General features: G+C 33.1%; 1 protein-coding gene and 1 pseudogene across 6 annotated transcripts in view; one reads left to right on the top strand and one right to left on the bottom strand.

Moving 5' to 3' along the window:
* The window catches only part of LOC145291061 (colorectal mutant cancer protein-like), a 608,255-nt gene that overhangs the window by 542,794 nt on the left and 46,781 nt on the right, over window positions 1-18,680 (top strand). For all 6 annotated transcript variants that reach the window (XM_080136573.1, XM_080136584.1, XM_080136579.1 and 3 more), the window contains 2 exons: window positions 6,991-7,133; window positions 15,766-15,872. In XM_080136573.1, the coding sequence (XP_079992699.1) occupies window positions 6,991-7,133; window positions 15,766-15,872 (250 nt within the window). The remainder of the gene's footprint in view (window positions 1-6,990; window positions 7,134-15,765; window positions 15,873-18,680) is intronic.
* Window positions 12,183-12,320, bottom strand: LOC145242765 (U2 spliceosomal RNA; annotated as a pseudogene).

Here is an 18,680-nt window from a genome sequence, read left to right as displayed (position 1 = left end):
TAGTTTCTTTTAATGTTTACGTAGACTTCTTTCTGATGTAGAAGTGAATAATAGATCCTATAGTATACCATTGATGAGACTGTAGGTCAAGATCAAATCATTGACACTCTAGGAAGAAAAGTTCAGTTGTCTTTCATAGGAGAGATCCGATAGACCCTGCATTATTTGAGTAGCCAAACTCTCTCCAGAGGTTTAATATTACATGTTGGATGTCAGATATTAGATATGAAACAGAGGCCTGTACACCATACTTTAACAGTGGTCTGACAAAGGGAAAAATATTTCAGGAGTTTGCAGAAAGAACATGTATAAAAAATATAGTACTCCTTACTATTTTTTTAATTTTATTATTTACTCACAAGCCATCAGCAAAGATTGCTCTTTGAGAACAATTTATGGTTTTCTCTGGAGTCTGAGTGACAACAAGTCTCCCCAGATTTCCAGTGCTCTCCACCTATTTTGATAACCTTTGCAAAAGAATTTGTGTTATCGCAACAGTGACTTACCATTGATTTCTTGTTGGCAATGACCATTAATCTCCACTGGAATTTGGGTGGCAATAAACCTCCCCAAGGTCCCAGTCCTTTTTGCACTCAACTAGCGGAGGTCTGACTAATGCTTTTTTCCTTGGTCTTTCCATCCTCCTTGACTTGCCTCACTTATTTGGTGAGGTGCCAGTTTATGGTGACACATGCCCCCCCCCCATAAAAAGGAGGGGCAGTATCTTACAATTATACCGTTTCAATTTTCATGATTCCCTGTGATGTTCCTTTGCATTTTACATCTGTAGCCATGTCCCATAGGATCTTGTGACTTTCATTTTCAAGTACTGCTGCTGGTTTGTGCTTGTACCATTTGTCTGGGTGTTGAAGATGCAATCATCTGCATAATTGCCACTGCTTTCCCCACTTGATCATGTCTATTTTTATATTCTTTTTGGGCTAGTTTGCTGCATTCACTTATGTGGTTTATTGTTTCGTCTCTTTGTTCACAGAGTCTGCATTTGTTGTCTTCTTGTGTTTTGATGTGGTTGGTTTTAATTGCGTTGCCTTGTACCACTTTTATTAGTGATTTAGCTTCCCTGTTTAGGTTTCCTTTTTGTAGCAGTTTCCAAGTGTTTTTGTTAGTCTCATCTTTTGTAATCCTTATGAATCGTCCATGTAGTTGTTTCTCTTCCCATTTTTTTTTTACTTGTCTCTTCTATTTCTGTCTTGTTTTTTTCTTCCGTGTCTGTTGCTGCAGTAACTATTCTTTTGGTGTTCTGCATTATGTATCTTTCTCATTTTTTTTTTTTGTGTTATTTACAGTCTTCTATACAAACCATCCCTCTTTCTCTGTCTTTCCTTTTGACATAGAGTTATTCAGTATTATCGTTTCTAATTAGTGCATTGTTATTATTTTTCTGGTCGAGATTCCTCAGTTCTTCTTTAGTCCAACTTATAAACAGTCCAGAGTATCTTATTAATTACACTGCCCACGTGTTTATTCCTTTAATTAGGTTTCTACTTTGAGGAGTTTTCTTGTTCTTCTGAGGTATTCCTTTTCAATTTTCTCTTTCATTTCTGTTGCTTTGATATCGTCTGCTTCCAGCACCCAAGTATTTGTAGCTATCATGTTTCCTTAGTGCCCTCATCTCTGTTTGATTGGGTAGTACCATACTTTCTGCTACTTTCAGTTTCCTCCCCTTCATTGTTAACAGTGTGCACTTTTCTATACCAAATTCCATTTGGATATTCTGGCTAAAGATTCTGGTCAGGATTTTATTAGGATCTCTAGTTCTGTCTTTGTTTTTGTAAACAGTTTCAGGTCATCCATGTACATTAGGTGGTTCATTCTTTCTTCTGTATTAGTGAACTTGACATTTTCGTTGTATATTATTCAGAGGTATCATGGTTATAATGGACAGTAATGGTGATAAGGAATCACCTTGGAAGATCCCTCTTTGTGTTTTAATCTCAGTTATGCATTGTCCATCAGCTGCGAGTTCAAGTCTCCATGTTCTCATTGCATTTTCTATCAAATTGATAATCTTGCCTGGTATTTTGTATATTCTCAGGCATTCTATTATCCATTCTTGTGGGATTCTGTCACACGCTTTCTTATAGATTATCCATGTCATGGCTAAGTTCTTTTTTCTACTTTTAACCATCTTCAGAATTCTTTGATCTATGTATAATAGGTCATGTGTCCCTTTTTTTCCTTTCTAGCATCCTTTCTGTTTCTCTGGGAGTAGTCTGCCATAATGAATGATAAATTTGTTCCCTCAGTTGTGCTGTATTTTCCACATTATCGATAAACATGTTATTGGCTGATAGTTACTGAGAACATTTCCTTTTTCTGAGTCTTTTTGCACCAGTGTGGTTCTACCTTTTGTCATCCATTCTAGCACGTCCTCTTTGTAAATACATTTTTTCAGGTTCTGAATTAATCTTTCATGTAGTGCTGTGAATTTTTTTAAACCAGTTTGTGTGTATTCCGTTGTGACTTGGTGCTTTCCAGTTTGCCATTTTTCAGAAGTTTGTTCTAAGTGTTTCCTTGTTGATTTCTTTCTCTGTCCCTTTTTCGATTTTCTTACTACTACTACTACTACTACTACTACTACTACTACTTTTATTATTAAATAAAAAAGAAAACTTGAATAAATCAGGAGAAAAAATGTTTGAAACAAAAGTACCCATTTGAACTGGGCAAGGTGAATGGGTATGTAGATCTTGGTAAGTAACCAACTATGTACACCCTTTTTGTATGCAGTCCAGTCTTCACATTAGTCACCACTCCTTCTCTCTAAACCCCACCCCACATAGCAACTTCTTTTCCTGGATGGAGTTAGGGTTCTGGCCAAGATGGCTACTACTGATTACACTTGGCTCAATGATCAAAAAGTCCTTTTATTGATTGCGTAGTTGTTCAACCCAACTACCAACAGCATTAACTCTGCAGCAAAGAGATTCCTTTTTCTGATTGCGGCTTGACAAGATTTTTATTTTTATTAAATCTTGGGAATAGTCTCATTGTTCTTTTATTGTTCCAGTTGAATGAAACAAAATATTTGAAACACTTTTAATGTCAATAATGCATTTTTGATACTTTGCCGTTTTGTAAAGATACAGGATACTTTCCGGTCTGAGTAATTTTCTAGAATGGTAGAAGAAACCTACCTTTGTTGCAGCAGTCTTGACAATGTCCTCAATGTATTTGTGCCAATTCATGTTGCCTGTGACTGTTAAGCTGAGGAGTTTGAACGATGAGGTAGGGTATTATTTGTCATGCCAATCGATAATTGAAAAGGTGTTTTACAGTTTTTAAAGTAGCTTAGATTTAGTAGCATTAAAAATTAAATTTGACCATCCGTTTATGACTCCATTTCACTACAGATTGATGGTCGTTTTGTAGGGTTTCTGCCATTGCTTGGATATGTGTACATTCGTTTTCCCTTCATGTTAATTATGGAGAATGCTGTTATCAGCAAATACACCCATCTCAAACACAATTTTACTGGGGAGGTCGTTTATGAATATCAGGAATAATAAAAGTCCAAGAATTGACCCCTAAGATATGCTTGACCCCTGAGGCAAACTTAATATTTGAAACATTTTAAATAATGCATTTTTGGAATCTATGTTCATATCCATTAAAATATGCTATGCAATTTGATCCACAGAACTCAAATCTACAGAAAAATAATAAATAAATTTAGTTTCAGAATGTACAGCATTTCTGTGCGATTGTGGCACTTGAAATTAAGTTCTTTTTTGTTTGTTTTTTTTTCCATTGATTTGATCTTCCTGCTTTCAAAGAAATCATTATTTATATATTGGTATGAGATTTTGGAAAAGAATGATTATAACCAGTAAAAAAAAAAAAAAGAAATGATATCAATTCTACTCAACTTGAGAAAAATTATTTAAATCAATATTTCTACATTTAAAAGCACTGGAAGATTAGAAAACATAAGAAATAAAGTACTAAGAGATTTATTTATTTTTACAATAAATGAAAACAATATAAATCAACTATTTCCGTTGACCAAGAACCATCTTCAGTAAAGTAGACATTTTTTTTCCTCGCTGTCGAGTGACTTATAACAACAAATGCCGATAGCAGCCAAGATCTGTTTTTGAATGGAGATTATCATTAACATCTTATTTTATGTGTAGAGATCACACTGGCACATGTGTAATTGTAATAGATCCAATATATATATATATTAAAAATTAATTTAATCAAGAAAATACTGAAGGAACAAATATTAAATTTAAAGATATTTGTTAACTCAAAAGTGTGTTGACCCACAATTTTCTTTTAATTAATTATTCTATAATTAATTTAACTTAATTAATATTGCACCAGCAAATTTATCATTGTGTTACAGCATACTTTTTAGAAGTAAAGCGTACAAAACCCCACTTACTTGCAATTTTTGTGTTTGTAAAAGTCTGAAAATAAGTAAAAATATTTTTTATTCTATCTTATTTTTACAAAAGGAAACTTTATCAATAGAGAACCCCTTATGTATTAACCAGGAATATAATAATATTTTATTTATTTTCGGGTTTGAATTTTGCATTCTTTGAAATTATTGGAGAACAAATTGTATCCACTTGTCGTTGCCGGTGAGTTTTTTTACTTTAATTTTTGTATCATTTTTCTGTTCTTTTATAAGTCTTGTTAATATTTATGAACCTTTTGCTTGTTTGTTTTTTTGTTTGTTTTTTTACTCTTAATAAATAATGAGACGTTAAGAGCCAGAGATATCCGATCAGTAAGCTGGTCAATAAAACGAAAGGGTGCGGATGCTAATTGCATAACAAAGGTAGGGAGAGGCATACTGGCAACATATTTATTTTCTAGGATGTGAAAAGGGGAAAAAGAGAGTCTATGCTAATTAGGCACCCCCCTTCCCGAACCTTCTCTCTATGTAGTATTGAACTTTTTATCTTAGTTAATTTCGTTGCAGTAAATTATTTTTTGTAAATAGGATTTTCAAAATGATTCTTTTAGTATTTCATGTTATTGCATATTTGAGTCCAATAAACAATCTATTAATAATAAGAGAAATAATAGAAACAAGAAACGCCAAATGGTCACATAATTTTATTAACATATGTTGAATTTAATTATTTGGTTTTGTTTTATTATCCTTACATAAGATATTTGAACAAATTGGTTCTCTTTTTGTCAATCTACTTAAGATCATTTTCATCTTTTAATCATGAAAGTGAATATAAAGTAAATAATTGAACCTCTCATCTGCTTTTAGCTACGATTTACTGAGAATACAAAGAAACCTAAGCATGTCATATTTGGTTGCACTGATGCTACCGGATCAGGCTGTCTGAAGATACCGGCTTCCTGGTCTAAAATGCACCAAACATTGATGTTATTGTTTTTTTTTCTTTGAAAAAAATCCATCATGTTCTATAAAACTAAAAACAGCAACTTTCCTCTATAAAACTACTAAAATCAAGCACTATGTATAAATATTTGAAAATATAAAGAACTTTAAACATAAAACCTTTTTTCCAAAATGACTGGATTCGGCATTTAAATAACTCAAAAAGGGTTGACATGCTGTAAAACAAAACAACCAAACCATATTTGTTTGCAAAAGTCTAAGAATAATTAAATCTATAAAATGGGGTTTAGCAATATTTTCTTTTTGTCGTTTTCTTCCTGTCTCTCTTTTCTCAACCTTAAATCATTTTTGTCTTTCTATGCTGCTCTTTTCAAGTACATTGTGTGCAACAAACACTCACACACACGCACACATATAAGTATATTTAGCTATGGTTTTAAAAATGTCTTTTGAGTACTTTTGGAATAAAAGCTTTCAATTATTGCCCACCAAATCTGTTCTTATTGTCATCTTTGTTTGTTCAAGTGCAGTAATACTTGTTACTCACACATTATAGGCTCGGCTTGCAAGGCTGAAACAAAAGGCAAAAGAAAGAAGAAACAAAGGCAAAGAGATAGATGTGTAGTTTCAATCAGCCCCAGAATAAAGACTGCCTTTGTTTTTCACAGGGCGCTTTTGATTTCATTTCTGAATTTTTTAGTTGAAAGTTGATTATTCGTATTATTTAGATTCATCGGACTACTGTTCTCATCTTCAGTGTCATTTTCACAATGTTTCGGTCGATGTAACCTCTAACCTTCTTCAGGTGTATCTTGTTGAACTCAAGAATTTGGATGGAATTTCAAATGGAACCCTTTATTTACTTCACAAGAGTAGTATGTCCTTGTTCCATAAGCTATGACTGCCTTTCAGATCCATGGCACAGGGATTAAAGTACTTAGAAAAATCAATTGTAAAAGTGATAATCTCCTGAAGGTTGAAGGTTCAAATTTTAGTATGGGTGACCGAAAAATAAAACTTACGAATTACTTCTATCTAGTCATGGCTGATGGAATGAGAGCATGCTACACCCATGAAGTAAATAAAGCGTTTTGTTCAAAATTCCATCCAAGTCCCCACGTTTGACAAAAATGTTCCTGAATTCAACAAAATACACCTGAAGAAGGTCGGAGGTTACATCAACCAAAATGTAAAAATAACACTCAAGATGAAAACAGTAGTTCTAAGAATCAAAATATGCTCTTTTTATTATTTCCGATATATCTGGTAGTTTCTAAACTTTCAATTCTGTTCCACTGGCCTGCTTCTTGGCCAACTACAATATGGTAACCTTCAAGTCCAATGTAAACAAATTCTTGTTTAGTTGTCCCCTTAAATAATCTAAATTCTATCCAATTTACGCCATTAACAATTACAACACTACCACCTTACATTCATTAACTCTTATCCTGGAGTGGCTTTCGGACCTTAATAAGTGGTGACTCCCTTGTAAAAAAAAAAATGCATGAGAGGCAGATAACGACAATAGTGAAGTCACTTTATATGGTTTCAAACCAAAAAAGCAAAGTGAAACAACGCAACATGTGATACACCTCAATAAGATGTTCATTAATTTTTATGGGGTTTTTTTCCAGACAGACAAGTTGCGTCTTCAGAGAGAATGTGAAGATAAATTGGAGCAGATTACGTCTCGCTATGAAGAACGAATCACAGAACTGCACAGCGTCATTGCAGAATTGCGGAAAAAGATAGAACGTCACAATATCAATGTGATAAGGTCAGTAAATAATTCTTTTTTAAATTTACAAAAAATGATTTTTTTTTACTCAATTCTAATCAAATATTTAATACTAATGTGAAATGTGTAAAATTTTCTTAAATCCCAAATCATTCAGATAAAAATGACTTTTTTCTATTATTCCTTGTATATATGTACATATACATATGGATAGATATCATTCTCATTCACTATCCAGATTTAATGTCTATGTTCTCTTCAATAAGAGGTTCGATGCTGACCGTCTTCATGCTAAGTTTCCAGTGATCACAATTGTGAAAATTGACTCTGTCCATTTGCCACTGTTTACAGTCTTGCCTGGCCGTTTTTTCATGTGTTCTTAGGGTTCTCAGCTTTCTTTTTGCTGTCCAGTCTTAGGTCTCTGCAAGTGTTGATATATCCCTTGTGACACAATAACAAAATAGAGCAAGAATTCATAGGCTGAAGTGAAAATTGAGGGTGAATCAACCCTATTTGAGTGGAGGTTGAACCTAGGGAGAGCTATTTTCAATCCAACAGGGTATAACTTGCGACTATTTTTTTTTTATTTTACTTTTTTTATATACATTATCAGTCATTTGAAGTTCCCATGTATTGTGAGCGAAAACCTAGTTGGTTTTGTTTTTGCCAAATCCTAAATCCAAGTGCAGATAAAATTATGATTGTTAAAACCAGTTGTGCTGACAGGTTGATGTCAAAGGGTTGCGTCAAGGTTGACCCCCCAAGTTGAATCATACTCTGTTTCCATGCGAATCAGAGAATCTCACAGTGAACATAAATGCACCTGTTCGATTGGGACTGACTAATGTTTGAGAACCGGTAATGTAGAGTGTAATTTGCTGATTAGTTCTGATAAGAGGAGTTTTGCTCAAACCACCTCACCTCCCCACCTTGGCATAAAAGCTGTGACACCACCAAAAATCACGATACGTGATCAGAGATGAGAAGAGAATAGAACAGGTCGAGGATGAGAAGACGCTGATGAAATAATGAGGGAGAGGCTTGAAGAATCTATTTGGGATCTCCTCCTCATAAGATACCCAACACGTCAGAATATTCAGGCTGAATAACTAACCCCCATCAAACTTGAATCGTGATTGTATGCCAGAGAGAACGTTTACTCTTGCTAGAAAGAGTTTACCGAAGTGAAGGTGACAGCACGTAACTTAGATGCAAGAACACAAACATTACCACATGCAAACTTTAAATTCTTACTCTATCGTTTTTCTCCCTCCATCCTACCTGGAAGCAATGGCTGCTACGAAGAGCAGTCATTAGCATGCTGCCCCCCCCCAATAGAAAAGAAAGAAACGGACAAATAATATACAGATTGTTATGTATGACTATGATGTTAAAACCAATTTTTTTTATTTGAAAAATCGTATTTATGTAAATTTCTTCAAGGTCCAAAATATATTTGCTTTGCATACACTAATCTTGCTTGCTGAGGGGGGGGGGCACTAGATGCTGACAAGTTTTCACTCGGAATTACCCAGGTTGTGAACTTTGAGTCTTATTGAGACTTGGCAACTGTGTGGGCTGCCAAGAACACTATAACTGTCTGTTTGATTTCTGACAGCCTAATGGGAGAGGTTGCAGATTATGGGAGGTTTATATATGCTGATTTTAATATGTCTGAAACAGCAAAGCTAGTTTGTCCTTATTAGGACATCAAATTTTAAATGGCTAATTCCTCAAAGGGAGTGTTTGACCTAATGTTCTGGAGCTGGTCTGGCTTTATGTCCACCTAATCAATATTTTATCATTTCATTATAGTTGGAGTTTACTATAATTTCCAAGACATTCATTCTATTAATTCACTTCTAATTTTTTTTTTTTTTTTGGCTAATGTCCTTAGTTAGGCACAAGGTCGGTTTTTAATGTGGGGAAATCCAGCTTCCCAAAATTGGAACAAAAATGAAAAGTTTAGAAGGATTTTTATTTTTTTTCATTGACTGTGGAGTAAAAGTTGAATTGCATTAACAGAACAGATACTACAATTTGTTCCTTGTCAAAGGATCAAGGAGAAATCTTCTTATTCGAAATACTTCTTTGTACAATAAAATAATAAAAAGTTTTCACTTTTTGTTTTAATTTCAATTGTGTTTCTAAATTTTTGAGATCAGGATTGAAAATTTGTATAATTCGAACTACTGTCTTCATCTTGAATATTATTTTCACAACATTTCGACTGATGTAATCTCAGGTGTATCTTGTTGAACTCGAAGATCTGCAAAAAATTTCAAATGAAACCGTTTATTTAATCCACAGCATTAGCATGCTCTTGTTTTGTCAGCCTTCACCAGATAGAAGTGAGAGTGATACCAAAATAGAATTGCAAATTACTTAAGACTTTTACCTGGTCATGGTTGACAGAATGAGAGCATGCTACCCTTGCGGATTAAATAAAGGGTTCAGTTAAAAATTCTGTGCAGATTTTCGAGCTTCGAGTTTGACAAGATACGCGTAAAGAATGTGGAAATTTACAGCGGCCGAAACGTTGTGAAAATAACACGAGAACAGTAGTTGAATAATCCAAATAGCACATAATTTCAAACGTTACTTATTTTTATTTTTCTGGTGTTATCACTAGGGCTGTGACAACAGCATATTCTTTTCATTGTTTTGACTTTTGAGTATATATCCGTTAATATCCTATGTTTTTATGTAGATTGATGTGGTTCTCGGTTGATTGACTGTGTCTTACTGTATATATATATATATATATATATATATATATATGAGCGTTAAAAGAATGAAAATAATATTCTGTTGTCGCAGCCCAAGTTATCACAGCAATAGATTATGATGTAATGCATCAAGGCTCACTTCTTTCGGATTTTATAAGAAAAAAAAAATCAATCCTGATAAAGTGGCTGTTCATTTACTTTAAGATCAAAAGAGTTCAGCAATGACCATTAAAAATTCATCTAACAAGAACAATGTCTTCTCCAGATTTCCAGTTAATTTTATTCCTCTAATTCTTGTTAATGCCTTCATGAATCTTCCAGGAAGTAAATTCAGTTGATCACACTTCTAATTCTCATTGTGTCCAATTGAATATATTAATGTAAAATGAATTATTCACGATTTTTTTTTTTCTGCTCAGATTTTTTATTGTTTATGGCAGATCATTTAAAGCTGCACCTTTTAAAGGAGAATTAACCAGTGATTGTTATTGTTTGGATGTGATTGTTTAATTGAATACGATATCAACTCTTAGTTGTCATATTCAGTTTGCCTAAAACTAATTCAACATACAGTTAGAATCAGTGGCATAGCTCCAAATATTATGAAATCAGAATCGAGTTCAAATTATTGGTCAATTTTGTGACACCCAGAGTTCTTTTTTAATATTCACTGATGCTACCAGATCAGGCTGTCTGAAGACACCGGCCTTCTGACCAACAATACATCAAACATTGATGCTATTGTTCCCCACCCCTTGAAAAACTCAATCATGTTTTGCAGAGCCGAAACAAAACATAAACAACAGTTTTCCTCTACACAACAAATAAACTAAACAACATGAATAAATATTTGAAGATATAAAGAATTTGAAACATAAAAAATTTATAACAAAAATGACCGGATTTAGCATTAAGTAATACAGAAAAGGTTGATATCCCATTAACACAATTGAACCAAACACCATAAATAAATATTAAATATATAAAAAAAAAAGCTTGAAGCATAAAAACTTATCAAAAAGATTGGATTCAGCATTAAATAACCCTAAAAAGAGTTAATGCACATTAAAACAAATAATAAAAAAGAGTTAATACACATTAAAACAAATAATAAAAAAGAGTTAATACACGTTAAAACAAATAATAAAAAACCGTTAATACACATTGAAACAAATAATAAAAAAAAGTGTTAATACTCATTAAAACAAATAATAAAAAAAGTTAATTCACATTAAAACAAATAATAATAAAAAAGTTAATTCACATTAAAACAAATAATAAAAAAGGTTATTACACATTAAAACAAATACTAAAAAAGGTTAATACACATTAAAACAAATAATAAAAAAGGTTATTACACATTAAAACAAATACTAAAAAAGGTTAATACACATTAAAACAAATAATAAAAAAGGGTTAATATGCAGTAAAACAAACAAATCTCTGAATATTCATGATTCCTTGATCGGTTCTACTTTATATTCAGGGTTCTTATACATAAAAGATTTCAAAATTCTTTCGGATCATTTGAAAACAAATTCCCAAATTACAAAGAATAAAATGACAGCATGAACTAATCTAGACACCAAACAACACCAAAATCTTAATTCAACCTCACTTAATGTGTGTTGCTTACTCTGTAAACCAACAATTGTAAAAATTTGTGTCCATTTTGGAAAGTTACTGAAGGCGAAATAAATGATTATTTTAAAACTTATATTTAAGCTACTGTCGCAAATATTCAAAATAATTGAAAAATCTGAATTTGATAAAAAAAACATTGCTTTCTGATGAGAAAAATACTATTCAAACAAAGCAATTGCTTGAAAAATATTATTCAGACAGTGCTCAATCAGAAACAACAGTTAAGAAATTTTATGCTAACTTTAATGCATGTAAAGAATGCTGAGCACTGAGCTCATTTAAATTCAGCATAATCCTAGAAATGCTATTGTAAATTGAACTTGCATGAGATAGCAGAGAAGTTAAAGATATCAGAAGTCAGCACATTAACCATTTGGCATTTAAAAAAAAAAAAACTGTTCAAAGTGCTATGTTTGCTCACAGTTGATTAAACAAGGCCGATAGCCATTAGTCACATGCTCTCGTGTAATGAATGAATGCGTGAATGTAGGATTGACATGAACTTCTTAAAGATAAACTAAAATGACCAAAAAATGGGCTGAAATAACTTAGATAAATAAAAAGTAAATGACTGTGAATGACTTTAATGAACTTAAGGATGAATTGAATGACCTTAAGAATAACTTGAATGCTTAAAAAGTAACTGGAATCCTTCAAAATCAACTTGAATGATCTGGAGAATGACTTGAATGGCTTTGAGACTGACTGGTTGTAAAGTGGGTGATCATTTTACATGTAATTAATACAGAAAAGTGATCCCCCACTTTATATCATAAAGTTACAAACATAAGTACAGCATGTAGTAAGAACAGATACCACACTTTGATCTTGGCCAAAAGGCTAAGAAAAGGATATTTATTTGCTCCCCATCCAAGCAAATTAGGCACAAGGCCGATTTTTAATGTGATGAGTGAAGGGGAAATGGGGACCAACTCCCCGGGGAGTAGGGGAGCTGGATAGTGACAATTGGTATGAAGGGTTTCCCTCTACATTGACCAAGGTCTTATATGTGGGGTTGACCCCACATATGGTCTTTGCTTGCAGTATCTGCTGGAACAGATACTACACTTTGAGATATTAAATCCTTTATTCATGTTAAAAATACATTGAAAATCAACAATGAACAAAAAACTTAGGCACATGGCCAACTCAAAGGTGGGGGGTGGGATTGTGAGTGTCGTTGGTCATCCTTGTCACTCCAGAACTAAATAAAATCAAAAGTTTCTCCCAGCTAGTATCTTTCACCATAATATCGCATTCACCCTTTCATACTGGGGACATCCTACTTAACTCCCAATTTTTTTTTTTTTTTTTTTTTTTTGATCCCGGCCAAAAGGCCAAGAAAAGCTTAAAAAGCTAAGAGCGGCATCTATTAACAACAGACATTTGATCTTAAACAAAAAGGCCAAGCACAAAAGTGTTACAGACAGACCGACGGATTGACTTATAGAGTCGCTTGCACGCGACTAGAGATAACATGTTGACGATTCAGAGCATTGTTTGTAACTGTTTTAATGTAACAAAAATGAGTTTTTGCATCAATATGTAACAATGGCTGAAACCTGCATACACTATTTCATTTTGCTTTGGATGGAAATTTATTCAAAGCAACCAAAAATGCAAATATCAGCAAATAGAGTTTTGGCCTCTGGATTTTGATAAGTGCAAGATACTTTGTTTATCGATTATCTTGAGAAAGAAAGAAAGAAAAAAAGAACTAGCAATAGTGAATATTATATAGCATTACTGATGCATTTGAAGAAAAAAATGTCATAAAAAACGGCCAGAAAAGAAAAAAGAAAGTAATCTTTCACCAAGACAATACACCATGTCACAAATCAATCACAACAATGGTAAAACTGCATGAACTGCACTTTGAATTGTTTCCACGACCACCATATTTTCCAGATCTGGCCTCCAGCAACTATTGGCTGTTTGCAAACCTCAAAAAAATGTTTCAGGGAAAGAGATTCAGTTTCAATGAAGAATTGGTATGAAAAATTGAGGCATATTTTGAGGTTAAAAGACAAATCATTCTACAAAAGAAAGCAATTATTAGAGATTCATTGTATCGCTAAGAATGAGACTATAGTAATGAACAAAATTGAATTTTGCCTAAAAAGGTGCTTAATTAGGCCTGGGACTTATCTATGCATACATACTTCTGTTTTGTTTACATGTGACATGTCTATCAATGTAAAGTTTAGAATGACTGACAAAAAAAAAAATAAAAAACAGAAATGCATTCTGTTGTATTTAATTTCATAATGAAATAATTTTTTTTAATAGTATTTTAAAAAGTTCATTTTAATACTCGGATTTCATTTTTGATTTCAATAAAAAGAATAATAATGTGTAAGTCACATAGAGGCGAAAAACACAAGAATTGGTAACTGATTATATTAATGTAGATTATATATATATATATATATATATATATATATTCTAGAAGGGAAGGAGATAGTATACATGAGAGCTATCATGCTCTGATAGTTATCATCTCAGCTTGTAATGCTCCCCGCTCCATGATTTTAGGACCATTTGCATAGGTAGATTACTTAGTCTTATAAAATTTTATATCTTTAATACTAATGCGTATTCCTATTTAATTCCCTCTCTACGAGAGCAAAGATAGACACAAGGTCGGTTCCTAATGTTAGGAAAATCCAGCTCTCTAAAAAGAGATGCTTAGAATTCGAATAAAAAATACCTCAATCTAGAAGGCCACTTGCACCTTCACTGACCGAGGACAGTATAGACTAAATGTATCATTACAACAGATACTACACCTTATTTACAGCGAAAAGGGCAAGGAAGTGCAAATTATATGTGTTATGTCATCATGTTGTCCCATTCACAAATTAAGGAATTGCATGGTTTTCATTTTTGTTCCTTTTTAAAACGGTTCACTTTAAAAATGTCTGCTTTTGATTCTATTAATTTCAACTCAAATACCAAATTTTTTGCCAAAGAAACTAAAATAAACTCTAAGAATATTTTTTTTTTCTTACAATGAAACAGCAAGAATTTTTTATGCAAATAAGAATCCATTATTCTTAAATACCTCTTTTGTTATATTACATGTATTCATTGATAATGTTCATGAATTTAGATTAAAAAGTTTCTGATGGTGTATGAGTAGCCTAATGGATACTGTCGCAGACTATGAAATCAGTTATACCTTATTCGAATCCCATCAGATCAATTGCAATCATTTTCAGTTTCTTCTTAAGACCCCTTCAGCTTGAAGCTTTCAATTTTAGGCACTTTCTAGGAGCAAAATTCTTTAATGGATTTTGATCCGAATAGGAATAAGGATTCCAGACATAAGAATTAATAGCATATTTAAATTTCAAATTATCACAGTGCAACATAAAAATGGTGCAAAACTACTCTGAGGAATTAATTTTACTGATTCTAGGCCGAGTATTTTTTCTAGTCTGTAAATATAATAAACGAAAATAAATAATGATAGACATTAACACTGTTGGGAAAAATATGAACCTTCAATTTCCACCCAATTAAGAGGTCCTGATTATGACCTTAAAAGACATCTAGTGTATGGATCATTTTGAATTAGAATTCATGTTTCAAAACATTGCATAAATTGTAAATCTATGATGTCAAGCCAAAACTATAATGATTTTAAGGTAATGCTTTAAGCTTTATTTTATAGACTCCACATTCCCCATAGCCCCCAAATAGAGGCATGGGAATGTGGAGTTGCCCCTTAGTTACCATTGCTTTCACGTCCACTTTAGCTCGAAGTGGAAAAACCTGTTAGAGCATGTTGTGCTACCAGATAAGGCTATCGGAAGATACTAGTTTTCTGATACAAAAATGCACCTCTTTTTTTCTTATGTTCTGCAAAGCCAAAAACAAAAATGACAATTTTCTTCTACAAAACAACCAAACCAAACACAGTGAATAAATATTTGAAGATATAAAATCTTGAATAATTTTTTTTTTTTACAATTACTGCATATGGCATTAAATGACCCAAAAATGGTTGATGTGCCATAAAATAAAACAACCAAATCAAATTAATTATGTGGAGAATAGCAGCTTGTGTTCAATTGATCATATGCAATGAATCGTTTGTGTTCTGGCAAAAAAATTGGTTGTGAAAAGAGACAAAACTAACCAACAATCTGATCAGCATTTGTATATATATATGAAAATCATACAGGTAGTTTGAATCTATTGTTATGGGTTTGGGACAGTTTCATAGGATACTACAGTGCATAAAAAGGGTGAAAGCAGAAATATATGAATGTTTTTTTTTTTTCCTTCTCCAGAGAAGAGGATGAATTTGAAGACCAGTCTGATCATGGTGCCAAAAGTAATGAAGAGGCAGTCAGTGTCAATGAGAATAATGCCAATGAATCCCAGACTGCAAGCATTGGTAAGTTGCATCAACATTTTTTTCTCTTTTTTTTTTATCAAACATTTTTTTTATCAAACTTTATTCTTATCATTGGTTATTCTTTGTCGGAAACTAGTGACTAGATGATCCCAATATTTTTCTCCGATTCTGATACAATTACTGATTCTAATACAATTACTTCTTTTTTCTTTTAATCATGTTCATCCCTTACAAAGCATATCGCTACTTGGACGTGAGGGGCTACTATTTGGGGCCATGTCTAGGAAAGATTAACAAGATATTTGTTTATGTTACATTTAAACTTCTGCATATCAGTACAGCTAGAGAAGCAGACAGCAAGAAGGGAATTCCAAAGTCTAGCTGTTCGAGGGAAGAAACTATTAGAATAGAAAGCTTTCTGGCATTTAGGGACAACAGTGAAGGGGTGAGATCATATTGCTAAGCGGGTTTGTCGGGGGTATGTACGTTGAGGGGGTACAAGTGAAACAAGTTCATCAGAACATATTCCATTAAAATATTCATAAAACAGGTGCAATGATGCAACATTGCGGCGATGAGACGGGCTGATTCCGATTCTAATTAATTTTCTTAATATGGAGTTGTTTTTGTTGGAGGGAGTGGAATTATTGCAAAACCCATGTAAAATGTGCATATATGTTCACAAATGTAAAAAAGACGGGTGTGACTTATAGATTTAAATTTTACTGGTAGTATTATTTACTATCAATGCAATATTTTTCACTTCTAAAAGTTAAGATCTTTGATATTTTGAAATGAGACAAATTGCACAATGTATTTATTATGTTAAAAAAGGACGAATAGACAGACAAAATCTCTATTCATTTAAAATAGATAGGGCCAAGACAAATACTACTAATTCGGGTACTAAGTCATGTAGAGGCAAGATATACTTAATATACAAAAAGTGGTAACAATTATATAGAGACTAGCGGAACCTTTTTGCTCTTTTGTTAAAACTGCAAAAGTATTTATCTAAGCTAGCAGAGACGCTCGGTTGTAAAGTAAACTCAAATGTGATATTTTTATTCTTGCAGATTTCGTATATATTCTTATAGAATTAATGTTTTATCGATTTTTATATATTATAAAGTTGCAATTTCAAAAATAAAAATATATGACTTGGGTGCATCAGCTTGAATTGAAACCGAAACAAAAACAAAAACTTATGAAAAATATATGTGTGTGTGTGTGTGTGTGTGCATATATATATATATATATATATATATATATATATATATATATATATATATATATATATATAGGGTGTCCGTAAAGTTACTATACAGTCGAATTACATCCTGTGCGTTTTCTGTTTTCCAATATCGCTTCAAAATAAATTTGCGCTCTTCCAAAGTTAGCTTGCTGGCATGCTTGATTAAATAAACATGTAAAAATAATAAATATTAACTATTAATAAAAATATAATACAATAAAACAATAAGACTGTATAGTAACTTTACGGACACTCTGTGTATATATATATATATATATATATATATATAACTTGAGTTCCTTCGGCCATAATCGAAACTGAAACAAAAACATATGAACAATTCTTAATAAATTATTTATAAAAAAAAAATAGATGACATAAATGCCATCAGTTATAATCGAAACCAAAACCCAAACTTTGGAATACTTCTTGGCATGGTTGCGGAGTCGGAGTCGGAAGGAGTCGGAGGTTTTAGCTGGAGTTGGAGTCGGATTTCTAAAAGTACAAGGAGTTGGAGTCGGAATTTTTTATCTGACTCCAACTCCTTAAGTCCAATGAATTTATTTTTTTACATGGTTTTCCTGTTTGGTTTTACCATTTTTTTTTAATTACATTTTCTAACCAAACAAGGCACATTGCCACTTTGATGTAGGGGGCTACTATCAGGGATCTAAGTTTCAGGGATACTATGTAGGGAGTTTAGCAGCAAGATGTGTTTACATTACACTTGAACTTCTGCATGTCAGTATAGTTGGGGAAGCAGGAACCCAGAAGAGAATTTCAAAGTCTAACAGTTCTGGGGAAGAAGCTATTAGAGTAGAAGGCTTCCTTACATCTGGGAATCTCTACTGTGTAGGGGTGGCACTTCGCTGCTTATCGGGTTTGTCAGGGGTATTTTCATCGAGGAGGTACAAGAGCTTGTAGTTCGTCAGAGCATCCACCATTAAAATACTTGTAAAACAAGCAGAGGGATGCAACATTTCTTCGATGGGACAGGGGCTGAAGCTTAGATAACAGTTCAGGACCTATCAGGTTGGCAACTCTCTTTAGAACACTGTCCAGGAGCGAGAGACTAGTAGCAGATGCACTAGCCGAAATGTGACAGCAGTACTCGATACATGGGCGAATGGTGGCTTTGTAGAGGTACAGGATACTTTCAGGTGTAAGTAACTTTCTAGCACGGTAGAGAAAGCCCATCTTCTTTGCAGCAGCTTTGGCAATGATCGCAATGTATTTATTGCAACTCCTGTTCCCTGTGAACATTAAGCCAAGGAGTTTGAATGAACTACTTTCAGGTAATGTATCTTTAGCTATAACTATTGGTGGTTGGGAAGGTTTCGTGTAATTATTAAAGGAAACAAGCTTTATCTTGGCAGCTTTGAACATTACCTTTCATTTCTGACCCGATTCCACTACAGAGTGAAGGTCTTCTTCTAGGGTTTCCGCCATTGCCTTAGATATGTGCTCATTAGTTTTCTCCACATGCCTGCTATAGAGCGTGGTGTCATTGGCAAATATACCCAAGTCAGAGACAATTTTATCTGGTAAGGATCGATCCTTGAGGTACACCTGCATTTATATTATATTGTTTG

This window comes from Euprymna scolopes, chromosome 2 (assembly GCF_053919585.1).
Source record: "Euprymna scolopes isolate OS-2025 chromosome 2, ASM5391958v1, whole genome shotgun sequence".
Lineage (NCBI taxonomy): Eukaryota > Metazoa > Mollusca > Cephalopoda > Sepiida > Sepiolidae > Euprymna > Euprymna scolopes.
This window is presented reverse-complemented; position numbering and strand designations above follow the sequence as displayed.